The 21235-nt window shown below is 36.9% G+C and overlaps 1 protein-coding gene across 1 annotated transcript; it reads left to right on the top strand.

Moving 5' to 3' along the window:
• The first annotated feature begins 1733 nt into the window (after positions 1-1733).
• On the top strand, positions 1734-21235 carry LOC138911581 (trichohyalin-like). The gene is made up of 6 exons (XM_070210966.1): positions 1734-1854; positions 2092-2190; positions 8201-8689; positions 9704-9925; positions 11413-11511; positions 20559-21235. The coding sequence occupies exons 1-6, from the start codon at positions 1734-1736 to the stop codon at positions 21233-21235; spliced, it is 1707 nt and encodes a 568-aa protein (XP_070067067.1).

Genomic DNA, 21235 nt, shown 5'->3' with positions numbered 1-21235 from the left:
TGAGCGGCAATGTGCAGTTAGAGGAGCTGTGGTCAACGTACCAATTTCTGTTTCGGAAACTGTGACAGCTCTTCCGCGCACCTTTGAAAACAGTCATGTAGTACAAATTCATTTGAAGCGTAAGCTGGAATATGCGCATAATTTCATGACTGATACAATTAGGCCCGCTCGTGTGCTCGAAGCGTTGCGGTATTTAATAAACACAGAATTATATCTTAAGCACAATATTTCAGTTGCTTCCAACTGGCTAGGTGTAAATGCTCACAATGAAGAAGTCCCTTTTGTTGCTGATCCAGCTGATATAACAGCTGTGGATAGCCTTCTTCGCTGCCGAATGGAAACAGATTCAGAAGGACACGAAACTTCTGATCTTAATCCAGGTGGACAGGAAACTTTGTTGGATAATGAGTCAATAGAAAACAATGCTATAATTGGTCGTATTGCAATGGCTCCAGGTGAGGGTCGACGACCAATTGATATGACGACAGATGAGGATGCTGAAGAATTATCGCTCCCAACCATTTCATGTGGCGAAATTTGTGAAAGCAAAAGTACTTATTGTGGCAAGGCCAAATCACAGATTCGGTATTACGATAGTCGTTGCGCGAAAGTACCAAAAATTCTGTATATGTATAAGTGTTATGAGCTCACACGCATAAAAAGTTCTATTTCTACCTGCCTTCGGAAAAAATCAAGAAACGCCAATATCACCGTTGATAACTTGAGAGATGAAGGTTTTGTCAGCAATCTTGTGCAGCATGATGACTGATATCATGTTCCTGCGATCTGCTACAGCACATTGGGAGGCTGAGAAGAAAAAAGTGCTGGCAGGATTCGTCAGTTTGGACTACCAACTTTTTTCATAACGCTTTCTGCTGCTGAAACCAAATGGAGTGAGCTGCTGGTCATTCTATCTCTCATTTTGGATAATAGAGTCCTTAGTGAGGAAGAAGCAGCGAATCTTTCAAGTTCCGAAAAGCTCGACTAATTCGGTCTGACCCTGTGACTTGCTCAAGATATTTTGAATATAGGTTTAGGCAGCTGTTGAAATTATTTAAAACAGATATTTTTGGAGAATATCAACTCTCTCACTTTTATTGGTGAATTGAATTCCAACATAGGGGATCGCCACATTCACATGGCATGTATTGGCTAAGCAGCGATCCTAAACTTAATGAGAATAGTTCCCAAAGTAGCCGTCAGGTTATAGAATTTACTGACAGATTCATTACAACAAACGGAGATAATCCAGATTTGGAAGAGGTAATTAAGTACCAACAGCACAGCCATAGCTTTTCATGCCAAAGAGAAATAAATAAGCAGAAAATTTGTCGTTTTAACATGCCATACCCTCCCATGCCTCAGACTGAGATACTATACCCCCTAGAAGAGGAAGATTCAAATCTGAGAAGGCATCAAGACATGTGGAAGAAAATCAAAGAGCTACTGGATAGTTCAGTTTCGGGCGCTGAAGCCTTAAGCTTAAATAATTTTGATAGTTTTATTATATTGGATATAAATTTGCACTGAGATCGAGTCTTAAAAAGCCGCAAATATTTTTGCGTAGAAAATACTGTGACAAAATGTTGAATGCATATAATAAAGATATATTGAAGCTATATAGAGCCAACATGGATATTCAATACATACTAGATGCGTTTGCTTGTTGAAGTTATATAATAAACTACATAAACAAATCGAATAGAGGGGTTTCTCAATTATTGCGAGAAGCCATGAGCGAGATAAGTAGTAATAACAATTCAGTTAAGCAAAAACTACAACATATCGGCAATAAGTTCATCAATGGAACAGAAATATCTGCGCTGGAGGCTTCATACAACATCCTTGGACTCCGTATGTCAGGATGTAGCCATGGCGAGATTTTTGTAAACACTTCGCATCCTGATCAAAGAGTTGGTATGGTGAAAGCCCAGAGAGATTTAGAAACAGTATCTTCAGATTCAAAAGATTATTTCTTACCAAACTTTCTAGATCATTATGTTCAAAGACCGGACGAATTAAATAATTTGTGCCTAGCTGACTTTGCTGCCAAATTTAAATATTCTAAGTCGCTAAATGCCCATTCAACAGGAGACTACGAGGAGGAAAATTATGATGAAGAGCGGGAGGACAATGCCAATGACGGGAGTCCCATGGTACTCAAAAATAGATCAGGAATTTTGAGAGAACGTAGGCACTCTCTTATTCTTCGGTGGAGAAGGTATAGCATAAATATATCCCGATCTGATTATTTTCGACAACTTGTAATGCTCTTTTCCCTTGGCGAAATGAGCAAGTGGATATTCTTAGCACCGATAATGAGCAAACGTTCAATGCACAATTTCAAATCATCGAATCAAATAGAAAACGATATGAATATTTGGATGAGGCTCATTTTCAAGAAGTCTTAGCTGAGATCCAAGAAGCCAACAATGACAATAATGATGGACAAGAAATTTCACCATCTCAGTTGCTTGGTGAAGAATTCAGGGGATTTGCAGTATCAGAAGTTGCTCGAAACATTAACGTATTTGAAGACAATGTGCATGAAGGCAACTCTGATGAAAATGCAATCCGAATGATTAAATTACCTGCACAAGTTCCAGAAAATGAGCTTAATTTAATGGTGCGATCACTTAATAGTAAACAACGACAATATTACGCTCACATTATGTATAATATGAATGTTATGCAAATATTTTATGATTACGTTGGAGGTGGGGCGGGTGTTGGAAAATGTAGGCTGATATCAACTATATATCAGTCACTAACTTTAAGATTTAACACCAGAGTTGGTTGTGACTCTGATTCTGCAAAGATATTGCTGTGTGCCCCAACTGGCAAAGCAGCCTTTGGAATTGGTGGACTCACTCTCCATTCCGTGTTCTCTTTGCCTGTTAACCAATATTCAATGGAATTAAGACCCCTTAGCAACGACGCAATCAACACTATGCACTCAAAGCTTATAGACTTAAAGCTTATTATTATTGATGAAATTTCAACAGATCTTCGTCTAAAGCAAATTTTTAGAAATAATACATACTTTGGCGGAATTTCAATATTGGCATTTGGTGATCTAAAGCAGCTTCCACCAGTTGGCGATAGATGGATTTTTGCTCCAAACTCGAGAGACCCATATAGCATAATTTTGGGAGCACCACTTTGGGATTCATTTCAATATTTGGAATTGACCGAAATAATGCGGCAACGTGCGGATTGCGCCTTTGCCATCGCATTAAATAATATGTCAGAAGAAAAATGACTGACACGGACAAGCTGCTTATTCAACAGAGAATTGTTTTGCCTTCCGAAATAAATAATATTCCCAACGATGCTATAAGATTGTTCTACTCAAATGAGAAAGCGAGCGACTACAATAATATCCGACTTAGCCAAATTATTACTGAAGAATATACTTCAAAATCTAAAGATATGCTGAAGGCCAAATCAATATCTAAAAGGAACAAGCTAAATATTTTAAAAAAATATTAAGGCATTCAAGACTTCCGAAACCCAAGGCCTTCCCTATCTGCTTAAGCTTAAAACCACAGCTAAATATATGATTACCGTCAATATAAATACCAACGTTGGTTTCGGCAATGGAGCAAGTGGACAGCTTATGCATATTGACTATACAGCCTGCGGATCTGATGTGTTAGTTTCGACGCTTTGGCTTAAATTTACAGAAGCAACTGTGGGAGCGCAAGCAAGAGCCAAAAAAAAACAAATCCTTTGCACTCTGATTGGACACCGATTGAAAGAGTTTTAAGAACATTTCAATATAGGAAAAATGACCAAGTAACAATTGAACGCTTGCAATTTCCAGTGGTTCCTGCTGAAGCCATAACCATCCACAAGAGTCAGGGAGCAACCTACCTAAAAGATGCAGTGCATTCGCAAGATGGCATAAGCCGTGCAGCATTATACGTAGCTTGTAGCACAGCGACTAATGCATCTGGGCTTTTCCTTATAGGAAAGTTTAATTCGCCTAGAGAAATACAAGCTACCGACGCCGTCTATATTGAGTTGGACAAACTCCGGGGCGAGAAAAAATTGACCACCCACCATCAGATATATTTTAAGAGAGTAGAAGGAAATATTTTGACATATTTCCATAATATTGAGGGCTTGCATAATGATAGTTTAGACATTTCAAATGATTTTATAATAAAAGCAGCAGATATTTTATGTTTCGTAGAGACTTGGAGTAGAAAAGGCCAAGTATATAATATAGACGGCTTTGACATACTCGGTCGAATCTCTGAGCATCTCCAGTGACTTGCATGTGTACAGGTAGCACTAGACTACCAGGTGGCATAATTGTTTATGCAAAGTTGTACATTGCACAAAGTGCTGAAATATTGTCTGTGGTAAATAATCTGGAACATAATAAAGTTTGCCAGATCCTTATATTTCAACACTTAAATACCAAATATGAGGTTGTTTATAGAAACCCGTCCTTTTCCGAATTTCGTAAATTATTTTTAGAACACTTAGAGCAGGAGCTTGATAGGCACAGTAAAATAGTTATTTTGGGAGATTTCAATTCATGCCGGGCTAGAGTTCGAGACCAGTTAGAAATTAGATTGAACGAGCTTGGTATTTCATCTATTTTGCGTGGGGTATCTACAACAAAACAGCTAACTGAAATAGATTGGGTATTTTCAACTAACGGACTGGACAATAAAAGAGCCCAGGTGTATGAAACGGCATATAGCTACCACGATGGTATTTTCGTTTTCAAAAACATATATATATATATGTATATATATATATATATGTTTTTGATCCATCACACAAAAGATAAATTTATCAAAAGTTTCCTAGCTATTGATATATATATATATATATATATATATAAATATTCTTCGACTGTTCGCTCTCGATCACATATTTTTTTTTTGACATGGACATGGAGGGAAGCCAGACCAAAAAGCTTAAATTCGCACTTAATAGAAAAGCTTCGGTTTGCAAGGGTATTAAATCTTCGGCGTGCCGAAGATAGCCCTTCTTTTTCGTTGTAATGTTATTTTAGTTCCTTTTTTATCATAAGTACTTAATTGTTGGTGTGGCTGCTGAGTAGAGGCATAGCAAGTGGTGCGGTCTGTCGCGAGTTCGAGGCCTACCGCGGAAAGTATTATTATTTTTTTTTTGCTAATGTTGCTGTTGAGTAGAGTCGACAGTAAGTAATGCGGTCTGTTGCAAATTCGAGCCCTGCCAAGGGAACTTTTTTTTATTAATTTATTTGGTGTTGGAATATGAGGGTTCAGGGTATCACCTAGTCGGGAGCTCCCGACTAGAACCTTTTACTTGTTGAATTTGGTTTTGTAATGTGTTATTTTCCTGCCTCTGTTTCCTCAAAATGTTTGTCGTCGATTTGTCTTAGTTCTCCTGTTTTTTTGAACGGGGTTGTGAATGAATTCTGGACAGAGCATCTGCCACATAATTTTCTTTTGCTGGGACGTATTTAATTTGGAAATCTAACTCATTGAGCTTGATTTTCCATCGTTGTAATTTCATGTTAGGTTCTTTCATGTTATTTAACCAGACGAGTGGTCTGTGATCACTAAGGATTTGAAATTGTCGACCAAAGAGATAGGACCTAAACTATTTAGTGGCTCAAACGATTGCTAATAATTCTTTTTCAATCGTTGAATAATTTATCTCATGCTCGTTAAGAGTTCTACTTGCATAGCATATAGGCTTATGCTCTTGCGAAAGGACGGCCCCTATATTACTGCCATATTACTCACGTCTGTAGTTAATGAAAATGGTTTTTCAAAGTTAGGGTATATTGAAATTGGGTCAGATATTATAAGTACTTTAAGCTTTTTAAACGCTAATTCGTAGTCTTTATCATTTATATTGATTTTTGCTCCCTTTTTTAATTTAAGTGTTAATGGTTTTACTATATTAGCGAAATTTTGTATAAATTTCCTATAGAAACCACATAATCCTAGAAATGATTTAATTTTTTTTTGGGGTTTTTGGAATTGGGAATTTGACAATTGCTTGTATCTTGTTGGGATTTGGTTTTATACCCTCAGTTGTGATGATGTGACCGAGAAATTCAGTTTCTTTTCTCATAAACTCGCATTTATCCAACTGTAGTTTTAAGTTAGTTTCTCTAAGCTTCTTAAATACCTTTTGTAGCGACAAAATGTGTTCCTCCAATGAAGTGGAAAAAATAATAATGTCTAAGTAGACCAGACAATCCTTAAAAATTAAATCTTCTAAGAGATTGTTCATACAACGTTGGAACGTTGCAGGTGCTTTCTTAAGACAAAATGGCATGCGAGTGTACTCGTAATGGCCATGTTTAGTCGAAAATGCGGTCTTGGGTATTGAACCAGGATCCATTTGGATTTGGTGGAAGCCTTTGGCTAGATCAATGGTTGTGAAATATTAACATTTTCCAAGTTTGTCTAATATTTCATCCATGATCGGGATAGGGTATTTATCATTAATAGTTAATTCATTGAGATTGCGGTAATCTATGACTAACCGGAACTTTTGCTTTCCAGATTCATCGTTTTTCTTTGGAACGATTATTACTGGTCAGCAGTAAGGGGATTTGGATTTACGTATGATATTTTGTTTTATTATATCGCTTATTTGTTTATTTACTGCCTCATCGTATATTTGAGGATATTTGTATGGACGCTTGTAAATTGGGTCCTCATGGTTTGTTAGAATTTTGTGTTTAATTTTACTAGTGAAAGTCAAATTGTCACCTTCATGGTACTGGATAACACGAAATTCATGTAAAACTTTTTTAATTTTTTCATTTTCTTCTGAGTTTAGGTGCTCTAGCCTAAACTCATTGTTTTCTATTAATTCATTATTAATACCGAAGTTAAATGGTCCTCTGTTGAGGGTGGATCAAGGCACTCTTGTGCGGTCATGTCCTCTTCGACCTCTTCGTCATTATATGTACAACAAAAGTTAAATTCTCCTAAGGTTACGGATCCTTGTACATAGTCTATTTTTGCTTGACATGCTTCAAGATATTCTCTCCCAATCAGAACATCATAATGCTCTGAGAAGTCGTGAATATAGAATTTTTGTTTACTCGGAGAAATTTTGTTTTAATTCAATAACACCATTTATGGTGTGAACCTTTAATGTTTCGTTGTAAACTGGAAAATTTAAGCGGTTTGTTTTCATTAGATTTATGGTTAAACCTGTATCAATGACACATTTAAGAACTTCGTCATTCATAATCAATTTTATGAATGGATTTCTTCTGTTTGTTCCGAGGCTTGCTGATGAAAATTTTCGGATGTATCCATTTTCATCTGCCAACTGTGGCTATCTCTTTGACGTTTAGTCGGAGGGTTTGGCGCATTCAAGCGTGAATGGGACTGATTTTGATAGTTTAAAGGATTTTGGGATCTATCTTGACTTAATTTCTGTTGGAACACGTGGTGAGCTTTCTGATTGTCTTCGGACTTATTGTTCTTCGGTTATTTCAGCTCTTTGAAGAATATTTAATATAACAATCTATAATCGGGTTTGCGGCGAAAAATCGGCAATTATTCCCCGCCAGTGCTAGTGAACATTTGTGTGTGTATGTGTGCGTTGATTCGTCGTTAGACCTCACCTCCCCCTTAGACTAACAACCTGTGTGTGTGCGTGTGTAAACATTTTGTGCAAGAGTGTGAGGCGCACTTGCTAGCGGTGGACCAATAATACGTGAGTGTTGGTGTTCGTGTAAGCGTTGTGACTCTGGCATTGCTTTGCAATATATTTTCTAGATGTTTGCACTACACCTGTTGTACTGGATTTTATCTAACTGGAAAAATCGCAAGTTTATTCGAAAAGCTTAGAAAGTCTTTTTAAAGACTTATTGATTTATAATATTTTCCTTTTTCAATACATATTTATATATATTTAAATATAATAATATATATATAGAATATATATATATTCAAACTAACAATTAAATTATCAAATAAGTTAATATTATAATTATTTTCTTTTTCAGTATCTATCTTAAGTTTCGATTCATATTTAATTATTCTTTGTTATCTTAACATAACTTTAATTTTCGAAATATTTGGGAATAATTTCTTCCGTTTTTTTTAAAATGCCGCGCGCGTCTAAAAATCCGCTAATCAAAGGCGTCAAGATGCCATTAATCGTAGTCGTGTCTACTACATAGAGAATACTGAAAGCGTTTGCCTTCGAAATTCTCAAGGTTTAGCTGACACTCGTGAGTGCAACGGTGATATTCGTGAAGTAGAGCGTAATACTGACGTCCTGGCCCGATCTAAAAGAAGAAGAAGTGCTCGATTTCGACAGGATGAAAGGGATCTTGATGCAGCAGCTCGCGCAACGCAAAGACAGGATGAAGATGTGCGAGCTCTGGAGCAGACACAAAATACAGCAGACCATGCTGTTTGGCGACAAAATCTGGAGTACCGTACCCTAGAGCGTGAGCGCGATGCAGAAGCCCATGCTACAAGGAGACAGGATTTAGAAATTAGACTGCAAGAGCAGGAATTGAACGCAGTGGAACACACTGTGCGTCGCCAAAACGTGGAGTACCGCGAATCAGAACGCCAGCGAGATGCAGCAGCCCACGTTACAAGGCGACAGGATTTAGAAATAAGACTGCAAGAGCAGGAAATTAACACAGTGGAACACACTGTGCGTCGACAAAATGAAGAATATCGTGCATCTGAGCGTATACGTGATGCTTCTGCTCATGTAGCGCGAAGACTGAATGTTAATGTTCGAGAGCTAGAGCAGGACGCTAATACAGTTCAACATAACATTCGTCGGCAAAATGAAGCATATCGCACTAGAGAGCGTGAAAGAGACGTCTTAAATCGGCGAAATGCTCGTCAAAATATTATTGCAAGACGCAGAGAACAAGTCGTCAATTCCTCTCAAAGACGAGTTACTAGAAACCAGGATCGTATAAGAGAGAACGAATTACGAAATATGGCTGAAGCTCGAGTTATAAACTTTAGAAATAGTTTTCAAAATCGTGCCATACAGTCAGCTCAGCAATCTCAGAGAAATAGAGATGCTAGAGAAGAAATGTCAACTGAACAGCGCGAGCAACAGCGTGACTTGCAAAGACAGCGTAGAGTTTTTTCTGCCAGAGATAAATACCTGGAAAATATTAAGAAAGGCCCTACAGAAATATGCATATCATGCGGAGGAACTTGGTTTCCTTTCCAAGTAAAGCTTTTGAATAAAATAAATCTATCGGCAAAGTTTCCAAACATGGATATTTCAAAAGCATTTTATCTGTCCAATAAGTTCCCAAGTCTATCTGAAGACTATTTGTTTTGCTCCACTTGTTGCCGACACATATCGTACGGCAAGATTCCGAGTCTCTGTCTGTCCGAGGGGTTCAACTTTCCTGAGATTCCAGACTGTCTTAAAGACTTAACGTGTCTTGAAGAGCGTTTAATTTCGCCAAGAATCCCATTTATGCGGATAATTTCTCTTGGCTATGAGCGGCAATGTGCAGTTAGAGGAGCTGTGGTCAACGTACCAATTTCTGTTTCGGAAACTGTGACAGCTCTTCCGCGCACCTTTGAAAACAGTCATGTAGTACAAATTCATTTGAAGCGTAAGCTGGAATATGCGCATAATTTCATGACTGATACAATTAGGCCCGCTCGTGTGCTCGAAGCGTTGCGGTATTTAATAAACACAGAATTATATCTTAAGCACAATATTTCAGTTGCTTCCAACTGGCTAGGTGTAAATGCTCACAATGAAGAAGTCCCTTTTGTTGCTGATCCAGCTGATATAACAGCTGTGGATAGCCTTCTTCGCTGCCGAATGGAAACAGATTCAGAAGGACACGAAACTTCTGATCTTAATCCAGGTGGACAGGAAACTTTGTTGGATAATGAGTCAATAGAAAACAATGCTATAATTGGTCGTATTGCAATGGCTCCAGGTGAGGGTCGACGACCAATTGATATGACGACAGATGAGGATGCTGAAGAATTATCGCTCCCAACCATTTCATGTGGCGAAATTTGTGAAAGCAAAAGTACTTATTGTGGCAAGGCCAAATCACAGATTCGGTATTACGATAGTCGTTGCGCGAAAGTACCAAAAATTCTGTATATGTATAAGTGTTATGAGCTCACACGCATAAAAAGTTCTATTTCTACCTGCCTTCGGAAAAAATCAAGAAACGCCAATATCACCGTTGGTAACTTGAGAGATGAAGGTTTTGTCAGCAATCTTGTGCAGCATGATGACGGATATCATGTTCTTAAGGGCCTGCGATCTGCTACAGCACATTGGGAGGCTGAGAAGAAAAAAGTGCTGGCAATGATTCGTCAGTTTGGACTACCAACTTTTTTCATAACGCTTTCTGCTGCTGAAACCAAATGGAGTGAGCTGCTGGTCATTCTATCTCTCATTTTGGATAATAGAGTCCTTAGTGAGGAAGAAGCAGCGAATCTTTCAAGTTCCGAAAAAGCTCGACTAATTCGGTCTGACCCTGTGACTTGCTCAAGATATTTTGAATATAGGTTTGGGCAGCTGTTGAAATTATTTAAAACAGATATTTTTGGAGAATATCAACTCTGTCACATTTATTGGTGAATTGAATTCCAACATAGGGGATCGCCACATTCACATGGCATGTATTGGCTAAGCAGCGCTCCTAAACTTAATGAGAATAGTTCCCAAAGTAGCCGTCAGGTTATAGAATTTATTGACAGATTCATTACAACAAACGGAGATAATCCAGATTTGGAAGAGATGTTGAAGAAAATCAAAGAGCTACTAGATAGTTCAGTTTCGGGCGCTGAAGCCTTAAGCTTAAATAATTTTGATAGTTTTATTATATTGGATATAAATTTGCACTAAGATCGAGTCTTAAAAAGCCGCAAATATTTTTGCGTAGAAAATACTGTGACAAAATGTTGAATGCATATAATAAAGATATATTGAAGCTATATAGAGCCAACATGGATATTCAATACATACTAGATGCGTTTGCTTGTTGAAGTTATATAATAAACTACATAAACAAATCGAATAGAGGGGTTTCTCAATTATTGCGAGAAGCCATGAGCGAGATAAGTATTAATAACATTTCAGTTAAGCAAAAACTACAACATATCGGCAATAAGTTTATCAATGGAACAGAAATATCTGCGCTGGAGGCTTCATACAACATCCTTGGACTTCATATGTCAGGATGTAGCCATGGCGAGATTTTTGTAAACACTTCGCATCCTGATCAAAGAGTTGGTATGGTGAAAGCCCAGAGAGATTTAGAAACAGTACCTTCAGATTCAAAAGATTATTTCTTACCAAACTTGCTAGATCATTATGTTCAAAGACCGGACGAATTAAATAATTTCTGCCTAGCTGACTTTGCTGCCAAATTTAAATATTCTAAGTCGCTAAATGCCCATTCAACAGGAGACTACGAGGAGGAAAATTATGATGAAGAGCGGGAGGACAATGCCAATGACGGGAGTCCCATGGTACTCAAAAATAGATCAGGAATTTTGAGAGAAGGTAGGCACTCTCTTATTCTTCGGTGGAGAAGGTATAGCATAAATATATCCCGATCTGATTATTTTCGACAACTTGTAATGCTCTTTTCCCTTGGCGAAATGAGCAAGTGGATATTCTTAGCACCGATAATGAGCAAACGTTCAATGCACAATTTCAAATCATCGAATCAAATAGAAAACGATATGAATATTTGGATGAGGCTCATTTTCAAGAAGTCTTAGCTGAGATCCAAGAAGCCAACAATGACAATAATGATGGACAAGAAATTTCAGCATCTCAGTTGCTTGGTGAAGAATTCAGGGGATTTGCAGTATCAGAAGTGCCTGAAACATTAACGTATTTGAAGATAATGTGCATGAAGGCAACTGTGATGAAAATGCAATCCGAATGATTAAATTACCTGCACAAGTTCCAGAAAATGAGCTTAATTTAATGGTGCGATCACTTAATAGTAAACAACGACAATATTACGCTCACATTATGCATAATATGAATGTTATGCAAATATTTTATGAATACGTTGGAGGTGGGGCGGGTGCTGGAAATTGTAGGCTGATATCAACTATATATCAGTCACTAACTTTAAGAGTTAACACCAGAGTTGGTTTTGACTCTGATTCTGCAAAGATATTGCTGTGTGCCCCAACTGGCAAAGCAGCCTTTGGAATTGGTGGACTCACTCTCCATTCCGTGTTCTCTTTGCCTGTTAACCAATATTCAATGGAATTAAGACCCCTTAGCAACGACGCAATCAACACTATGCACTCAAAGCTTATAGACTTAAAGCTTATTATTATTGATGAAATTTCAATGGTGGGTGCAAAAATGTTGTCGTTCTTGGATCTTCGTCTAAAGCAAATTTTTAGAAATAATACATACTTTGGCGGAATTTCAATATTGGCATTTGGTGAACTAAAGCAGCTTCCACCAGTTGGCGATAGATGGATTTTTGCTCCAAACTCGAGAGACCCATATAGCATAATTTTGGGAGCACCACTTTGGGATTCATTTCAATATTTGGAATTGACCGAAATAATGCGGCAACGTGCGGATTGCGCCTTTGCCATCGCATTAAATAATATGTCAGAAGGAAAATGACTGACACGGACAAGCTGCTTATTCAACAGAGAATTGTTTTGCCTTCCGAAATAAATAATATTCCCAACGATGCTATAAGATTGTTCTACTCAAATGAGAAAGCGAGCGACTACAATAATATCCGACTTAGCCAAATTATTACTGAAGAATATACTTCAAAATCTAAAGATATGCTAAAGGCCAAATCAATATCTGAAAGGAACAAGCTAAATATTTTAAAAAAATATTAAGGCATTCAAGACTTCCGAAACCCAAGGCCTTCCCTATCTGCTTAAGCTCAAAACCACAGCTATTTATATGATTACCGTCAATATAAATACCAACGTTGGTTTCGGCAATGGAGCAAGTGGACAGCTTATGCATATTGACTATACAGCCAGCGGATCTGATGTGTTAGTTTCGACGCTTTGGCTTAAATTTACAGAAGCAACCGTGGGAGCGCAAGCAAGAGCCAAAAAAAAAACAAATCCTTTGCACTCTGATTGGACACCGATTGAAAGAGTTTTAAGAACATTTCAATATAGGAAAAATGACCAAGTAACAATTGAACGCTTGCAATTTCCAGTGGTTCCTGCTGAAGCCATAACCATCCACAAGAGTCAGGGAGCAACCTACCTAAAAGATGCAGTGCATTTGCAAGATGGCATAAGCCGTGCAGCATTAAACGTAGCTTGTAGCACAGCGACTAATGCATCTGGGCTTTTCCTTATAGGAAAGTTTAATCCGCCTAAAGAAATACAAGCTACCGACCCCGTCTATATTGAGTTGGAAAAACTCCGGGGCGAGAAAAAATTGACCACCATCAGATATATTTTGAGAGAGTAGAAGGAAATATTTTGACATATTTCCATAATATTGAGGGCTTGCATAATGATAGTTTAGACATTTCAAATGATTTTATAATAAAAGCAGCAGATATTTTATGTTTCGTAGAGACTTGGAGTAGAAAAGGCCAAGTATATAATATAGACGGCTTTGACATACTCGGTCGAATCTCTGAGCATCTCCAGTGACTTGCATGTGTACAGGTAGCACTAGACCACCAGGTGGCATAATTGTTTATGCAAAGTTGTACATTGCACAAAGTGCTGAAATATTGTCTGTGGTAAATATTAATCTGGAACATAATAAAGTTTGCCAGATCCTTATATTTCAACACTTAGATACCAAATATGAGGTTGTTTATAGAAACCCGTCCTTTTCCGAATTTCGTAAATTATTTTTAGAACACTTAGAGCAGGAGCTTGATAGGCACAGTAAAATAGTTATTTTGGGAGATTTCAATTCATGCCGGGCTAGAGTTCGAGACCAGTTAGAAATTAGATTGAACGAGCTTGGTATTTCATCTCTTTTGCGTGGGGTACCTACAACAAAACAGCTAACTGAAATAGATTGGGTATTTTCGACTAACGGACTGGACAATAAAAGAGCCCAGGTGTATGAAACGGCATATAGCTACCACGATGGTATTTTCGTTTTCAATAGCTAGGAAACTTTTGATAAATTTATCTTTTGTGTGATGGATCAAAAACATATATATATATATATATATATATATATATAAAAATATTCTTCGGCTGTTCGCTCTCGATCAAATTTTTTTTTTTGTGACATGGACATGGAGGGAAGCCAGACCAAAAAGCTTAAATTCGCACTTAATAGAAAAGCTTCGGTTTGCAAGGGTATTAAATCTTCGGCGTGCCGAAGATAGCCCTTCTTTCTCGTTGTAATGTTATTTTAGTTCCTTTTTTATCATAAGTACTTAATTGTTTGTGTGGCTGCTGAGTAGAGGCATAGCAAGTGGTGCGGTCTGTCGCGAGTTCGAGGCCTACCGCGGAAAGTATTATTATTTTTTTTTTGCTAATGTGGCTGTTGAGTAGAGTCGACAGTAAGTAATGAGGTCTGTTGCAAGGGAACTTTTTTTTATTAATTTATTTGGTGTTGGAATATGAGGGTTCAGGGTATCACCTAGTCGGGAGCTCCCGACTAGAACCTCTTACTTGTTGAATTTGGTTTTGTAATGTGTTATTTTCCTGCCTCTGTTTCCTCAAAATGTTTGTCGTCGATTTGTCTTAGTTCTCCTGTTTTTTTGAACGGGGTTGTCGTCTTTAATTTAACTAATGATGAATGTTTGTATCTAGCGTCAATTTCATAATTTGTTCGTTTTTTGTTGAGGTTATTTATTAGTTTTTCTTTATTAGCCCTATGAATTCTGGACAGAGCATCTGCCACATAATTTTCTTTTGCTGGGACGTATTTAATTTGGAAATCAAACTCATTGAGCTTGATTTTCCATCGTTGTAATTTCATGTTAGGTTCTTTCATGTTATTTAACTAGACGAGTGGTCTGTGATCACTAAGGATTTGAAATTGTCGACCAAAGAGATAGGACCTAAACTATTTAGTGGCTCAAACGATTGCTAATAATTCTTTTTCAATCGTTGAATAATTTATCTCATGCTCGTTAAGAGTTCTACTTGCATAGCATATAGGCTTATGCTCTTGCGAAAGGACGGCCCCTATATTACTGCCATATTACTCACGTCTGTAGTTAATGAAAATGGTTTTTCAAAGTTAGGGTATATTAAAATTGTGTCAGATGTTATAAGTACTTTAAGCTTTTTAAACGCTAATTCGTAGTCTTTATCATTTATATTGATTTTTGCTCCCTTTTTTAATTTAAGTGTTAATGGTTTTACTATATTAGCGAAATTTGGTATAAATTTCCTATACAAACCACATAATTCTAGAAATGATTTGATTTCTTTTGGGGTTTTTGGAACTGGGAATTTGACAATTGCTTGTATCTTGTTGGGGTTTGGTTTTATACCCTCAGTTGTGATGATGTGACCGAGAAATTCAGTTTCTTTTCTCATAAACTCGCATTTATCCAACTGTAGTTTTAAGTTAGTTTCTCTAAGCTTCTTAAATACCTTTTGTAGCGACAAAATGTGTTCCTCCAATGAAGTGGAAAAAGTAATAATGTCGTCTAAGTAGACCAGACAATTCTTAAAAATTAAATCTTCTAAGAGATTGTTCATACAACGTTGGAACGTTGCAGGTGCATTCTTAAGACCAAATGGCATGCGAGTGTACTCGTAATGGCCATGTTTAGTCGAAAATGCGGTCTTGGGTATTGAACCAGGATCCATTTGGATTTGGTGGAAGCCTTTGGCTAGATCAATGGTTGTGAAATATTAACATTTTTCAAGTTTGTCTAATATTTCATCCATGATCGGGATAGGGTATTTATCATTAATAGTTAATTCATTGAGATTGCGGTAATCTATGACTAACCGGAACTTTTGCTTTCCAGATGGATCGTTTTTCTTTGGAACGATTATTACTGTTGAGCAGTAAGGGGATTTAGATTTACGTATGATATTTTGTTTTATCATATCGCTTATTTGTTTATTTACTTCCTCATCGTATATTTGAGGATATTTGTATGGACGCTTGTAAATTGGGTCCTCATGGTTTGTTAGAATTTTGTGTTTAATTGTACTAGTGAAAATCAACTTGTCACCTTCATGGTACTGGATAACACGAAATTCATGTAAAACTTTTTTAATTTTTTCATTTTCTTCTGAGTTTTGGTGCTCTAGCCTAAACTCAATGTTTTCTATTAATTCATTATTAATACCGAAGTTAAATGGTCCTCTGTTGAGGGTGGATCAAGGCACTCTTGTGCGGTCATGTCCTCTTCGACCTCTTCGTCATTATATGTAAAACAAAAGTTAAATTCTCCTAAGGTTACGGATCCTTGTGCATAGTCTATTTTTGCTTGACATGCTTCAAGGTATTCTCTCCCAATCAGAACATCATAATGCTCTGCGAAGTCGTGAATATAGAATTTTTGTTTACTCGGAGAAATTCTGTTTTACTTCAATAACACCATTTATGGTGTGAACCTTTAATGTTTCGTTGTAAACTGGAAAATTTAAGCGGTTTGTTTTCATTAGATTTATGGTTGAACCTGTATCAATGACACATTTAAGAACTTCGTCATTCATAATCAATTTTATGAATTGATTTCTTCTGTTTGTTCCGAGGCTTGCTGATGAAAATTTTCGGATGTATCCATTTTCATCTGCCCACTGTTACTATCTTTTTGACGTTTAGTCGGAGGGTTTGGCGCATTCAAGCGTGAATGGGACTGATTTTGATAGTTTAAAGGATTTTGGGATCTATCTTGACTTAATTTCTGTTGGAACACGTGCTGTTTATTTTGTACGTGATAACTCTGATTCGTGTTGGAATAACCACTTGAACTGGTGGTTGGGTTAGCATTTTGCTGATAATTTCCCATGTTCCTACAATTGTTATTTTGATTTCCCTGAACATTATTATTTCTAGGTTTTGCAGTAACGCTATTTTCATATAATCCCTCTCTTTGAGCTTCTTGCTTTAGTTTTTGTGTCGACGTAATGTCGTATCTGGCTAACATCATGAAAAGCCTATCTGTTAATTTTTTTGTAATAACATGTTTGATTGTGTTATCCATTGCATTTGTATAAAGTGTCGTCTTGCTAGGTATATTTTCTAACACTAACTTATTTAATATAACAAAAGATTTATTTTCGAGATCCTCGATGAACTTATGAACGTTTCCTTGGTAATTCGTGTTGTATAAGCGTCGAATGAGTTCTTCCAATGGTGTTTGCATTTTATACTCTTCAATCAATGCGTTTCTCAGCTCCTGCCAAGTGTTGGCTGCTGTTCTTTGTGAAATTCTCTGAGCATCTCCAGTGACTTGCAATTCGATGGCTCCGTATAAGATGCTGTGTTGTCTAACATCTCGGGTTGGATAAAGGTGTAGGATGTTATCGATCCTTTTAATGAAACCGTTTAGATTTTCCGTTGATCCGTCAAAGCTTGGCGCCTGTCTTAGTTGTGAAAGGGCCTGGTTGAGGTATTGTTAATTTTTATACCCTTGCAGAGGGTATTATAATTTTGTCGTGAAATGTGTAACGCATAGAAGGAGACATCTCCGACCCCATAAAGTATATATATTCTTAATCAGCATCAACAGCCGAGTCGATATAGCCATGTCCGTCTGTCTGTTTCTATGCGAACTAGTCCCTCAGTTTTAAAGCTATCTAAGTGAAACTTTGCAGAAGTCCCTATTTCTGTTGCACGCAGCACATATGTCAAAACCAGCTGGATCGGACCACTATATCATATAGCTGCCATAGGAACGATCGGTCGAAAATTAAGTTGTTGTATGAAAAAAATGTTTTTTTTTTTCAAGATATCTCGAACAAACTCGGCATTTATTATTGTTACTATACTAATATATAAGCAAAATTCTATTAAGATCGGACCACTATATCATATAGCTGTCATAGGAATGATCGGTCGAAAATTAAGTTTTTGTATGAAAAAACATTTTGTTTTTCAAGATATCTTGACCAAACTCGGTACTTATTAGTTTTACTTTACTCCTCATATATATGCAAAATCCTATTAAGATCGGACCACTATATCATATAGCTGCCATAGGAACGATCGGTCGAAAATTAAGTTTTTGTATGAAAAAACATTTTGTTTTTTAAGATATCTTGACCAAACTCGGCATTTATTAGTTTTACTAAGCTCCTCATATATATGCAAAATCCTATTAAGATCGGACCACTATATCATATAGCTGCCATAGGAATGATCGGTCGAAAATTAAGTTTTTGTATGAAAAAAGATTTTGTTTGTCAAGATATCTTGACCAACCTCGGCATTTATTAGTTTTATTAAGCTCCTCATATATATGCAAAATCCTATTAAGATCGGACCACTATATCATATAGCTACCATAGGAACGATCGGTCGAAAATTAAGTTTTTGTATGAAAAAACCTTTTGTTTATCAAGATATCTTGACCAAACTCGACATTTATTAGTTTCACTATGCTCCTCATATATATGCAAAATTCCATTAAGATCGGATAACTATATCATATAGCTGCCATAGGAACAATCGGTCGAAAATGAAGTTGTTGAATGAAAAAATTGTTTGGCTTTTACGATATTTTGAACAAACAAATTTGTTTTCTGTGCCTCTTAGATATGAGCATTATGAGTCACCAGTGGAATGATTATTAACGTCGGAGTAATATAAGCCCTTTTTGTTATTTCTACAAGTGGTTGATTTAGAATATGTTCAGAAAGGACGCTAAAAAGCATACGTTTTTCAGCAAAAAAGTTGCGCTTAAGTCAAATATTCGCAAACGTTTGTGAAAATTAGGGGTTTGTAGTTATATTGCAGAAGAATAATTTAATTGTAATACAAAAGATGGGTATTTATTACGTAACCTTAAGCATTTCAAATATAAATAGTTACGCGCGCACTATTCAGTGTTACAATGAGCTTTTTCAATAGGTAGTACCTTGCGCGGTGGCGAAATGAAAAATTGAGAGTGTATGCTTTGCAACATATTTTAAGTAATCGATTTTCGATTCTCGCTGTAAAAAGTTTCACTGAGAAGCCCTAAAAATAATTGTCCCATGGAATTAAATTTTAAAATGGTAATCAAGGAATGAGTCGGTTTTGACCCCATAAAGTATATATATTCTTAATTAGGACGGCAAGCTGAATCGACTAAGTAATATCCGCCTACCTGTTTTTCTGTCCGGCAGTATGTCATATGTATTATATAAGTTATGTTCATATACATATATAAATTATATATGTTGAAAATTGGTCAAATTACCTATACATGGAAGTCCTATCGTAAATCTATTTTTAATCTAAATAAACAAATTAAAATATGTTGTTTTATGTTTTAATATTATTTAATTTAATATTATTTACATATATGACCGAAGCGCACATACATTAAGTTGTATATTCGTAATATATATAAATATATATCTACACTTACGCATAAGTATGTATGCTTTTAGTTATACAACCGTAATATAAAACTATTATATTATTGATTCGATAAATGATCTTTTGCATTCAAATGTCGCTGGAAGTGCGCGCAATGAAAATGTTCAGTGAACTTTCAAAGGGAGCTTTTGAAAAAGCGAATTCGCCTATTATCAGGCGAGACAAACGAAATTGCCATTCACTCTTCAACCAACCATCGATTTGTGCGGTCGTCGATTCTCGATTGCGATTACGATTCTAAGAATTTGCGTTTTTCTTAAATTTAAAACAAATCAAACTTAATATTCGTTATAATAAGATCCAGTGCAACTGAAATTAAATAATTCTTCGGTTATTTCAGTTCTTTGAAGAATATTTAATATAACAATATATAATCGGGTTTGCCGCGAAAAATCGGCAATTATTCCCCGCCAGTGCTAGTGAACATTTGTGTGTGTATGTGTGCGTTGATTCGTCGTTAGACCTCACCTCCCCCTTTGACTAACAACCTGTGTGTGTGCGTGTGTAAACATTTTGTGCAAGAGTGAGAGGCGCACTTGCTAGCGGTGGACCAATAATACGTGAGTGTTGGTGTTCGTGTAAGCGTTGTGACTCTGGCATTGCTTTGCAATATATTTTCTGGATGTTTGCACTACACCTGTTGTACTGGATTTTATCTAACTGGAAAAATCGCAAGTTTATTCGAAAAGCTTAGATAGTCTTTTTAAAAACTTATTGATTTATAATATTTTCCTTTTTCAATACATATTTATATATATTTAAATATAATAATATATATATAGAATATATATATATTCAAACTAATAATTAAATTATCAAATAACTTAATATTATAATTATTTTCTTTTTCAGTATCTATCTTAAGTTTCGATTCATATTTAATTATTCTTTGTTATCTTAACATAACTTTAATTTTCGAAAAATTTGGGAATAATTTCTTCAGTTTTTTTAAAATGCCGCGCGCGCCTAAAAATTCGCTAATCAAAGGCGTCAAGATGCCATTAATCGTAGTCGTGTCTACTACATAGAGAATACTGAAAGCGTTTGCCTTCGAAATTCTCAAGGTTTAGCTGACACTCGTGAGTGCAACGGTGATATTCGTGAATTAGAGCGTAATACTGACGCCCTGGCCCGATCTAAAAGAAGAAGAAGTGCTCGATTTCGACAGGATGAAAGGGATCTTGATGCAGCAGCTCGCGCAACGCAAAGACAGGATGAGGATGTGCGAGCTCTGGAGCAGACACAAAATACAGCAGACCATGCTGTTCGGCGACAAAATCTGGAGTACCGTACCCTAGAGCGTGAGCGCGATGCAGAAGCCCTCGCTACAAGGAGACAGGATTTAGAAATTAGACTGCAAGAGCAGGAATTGAACACAGTGGAACACACTGTGCGTCGCCAAAACGTGGAGTACCGCGAATCAGAACTCCAGCGAGATGCAGCAGCCCACGTTACAAGGCGACAGGATTTAGAAATAAGACTGCAAGAGCAGCAATTGAACACAGTGGAGCACACAGTGCGTCGCCAAAACGTGGAGTACCGCGAATCAGAACGCCAGCGAGATGCAGCAGCCCACGTTACAATGCGACAGGATTTAGAAATAAGGCTGCAAGAGAATTTAGAGAGCAAGAGCAGGAAATTAACAAAGTGGAACACACTGTGCGTCGCCATAACGTGGAGTACCGCGAGTCAGAACGCTAGCGAGATGCAGCAGCCCACGTTACAAGGCGACAGGATTTAG

Source organism: Drosophila virilis, unplaced genomic scaffold (assembly GCF_030788295.1).
Source record: "Drosophila virilis strain 15010-1051.87 unplaced genomic scaffold, Dvir_AGI_RSII-ME tig00001625, whole genome shotgun sequence".
NCBI classification, from domain to species: Eukaryota; Metazoa; Arthropoda; class Insecta; order Diptera; family Drosophilidae; genus Drosophila; species Drosophila virilis.
Note: the sequence above shows the minus strand (reverse complement) of the source record. Positions and strands in the feature narration are given on the sequence as shown.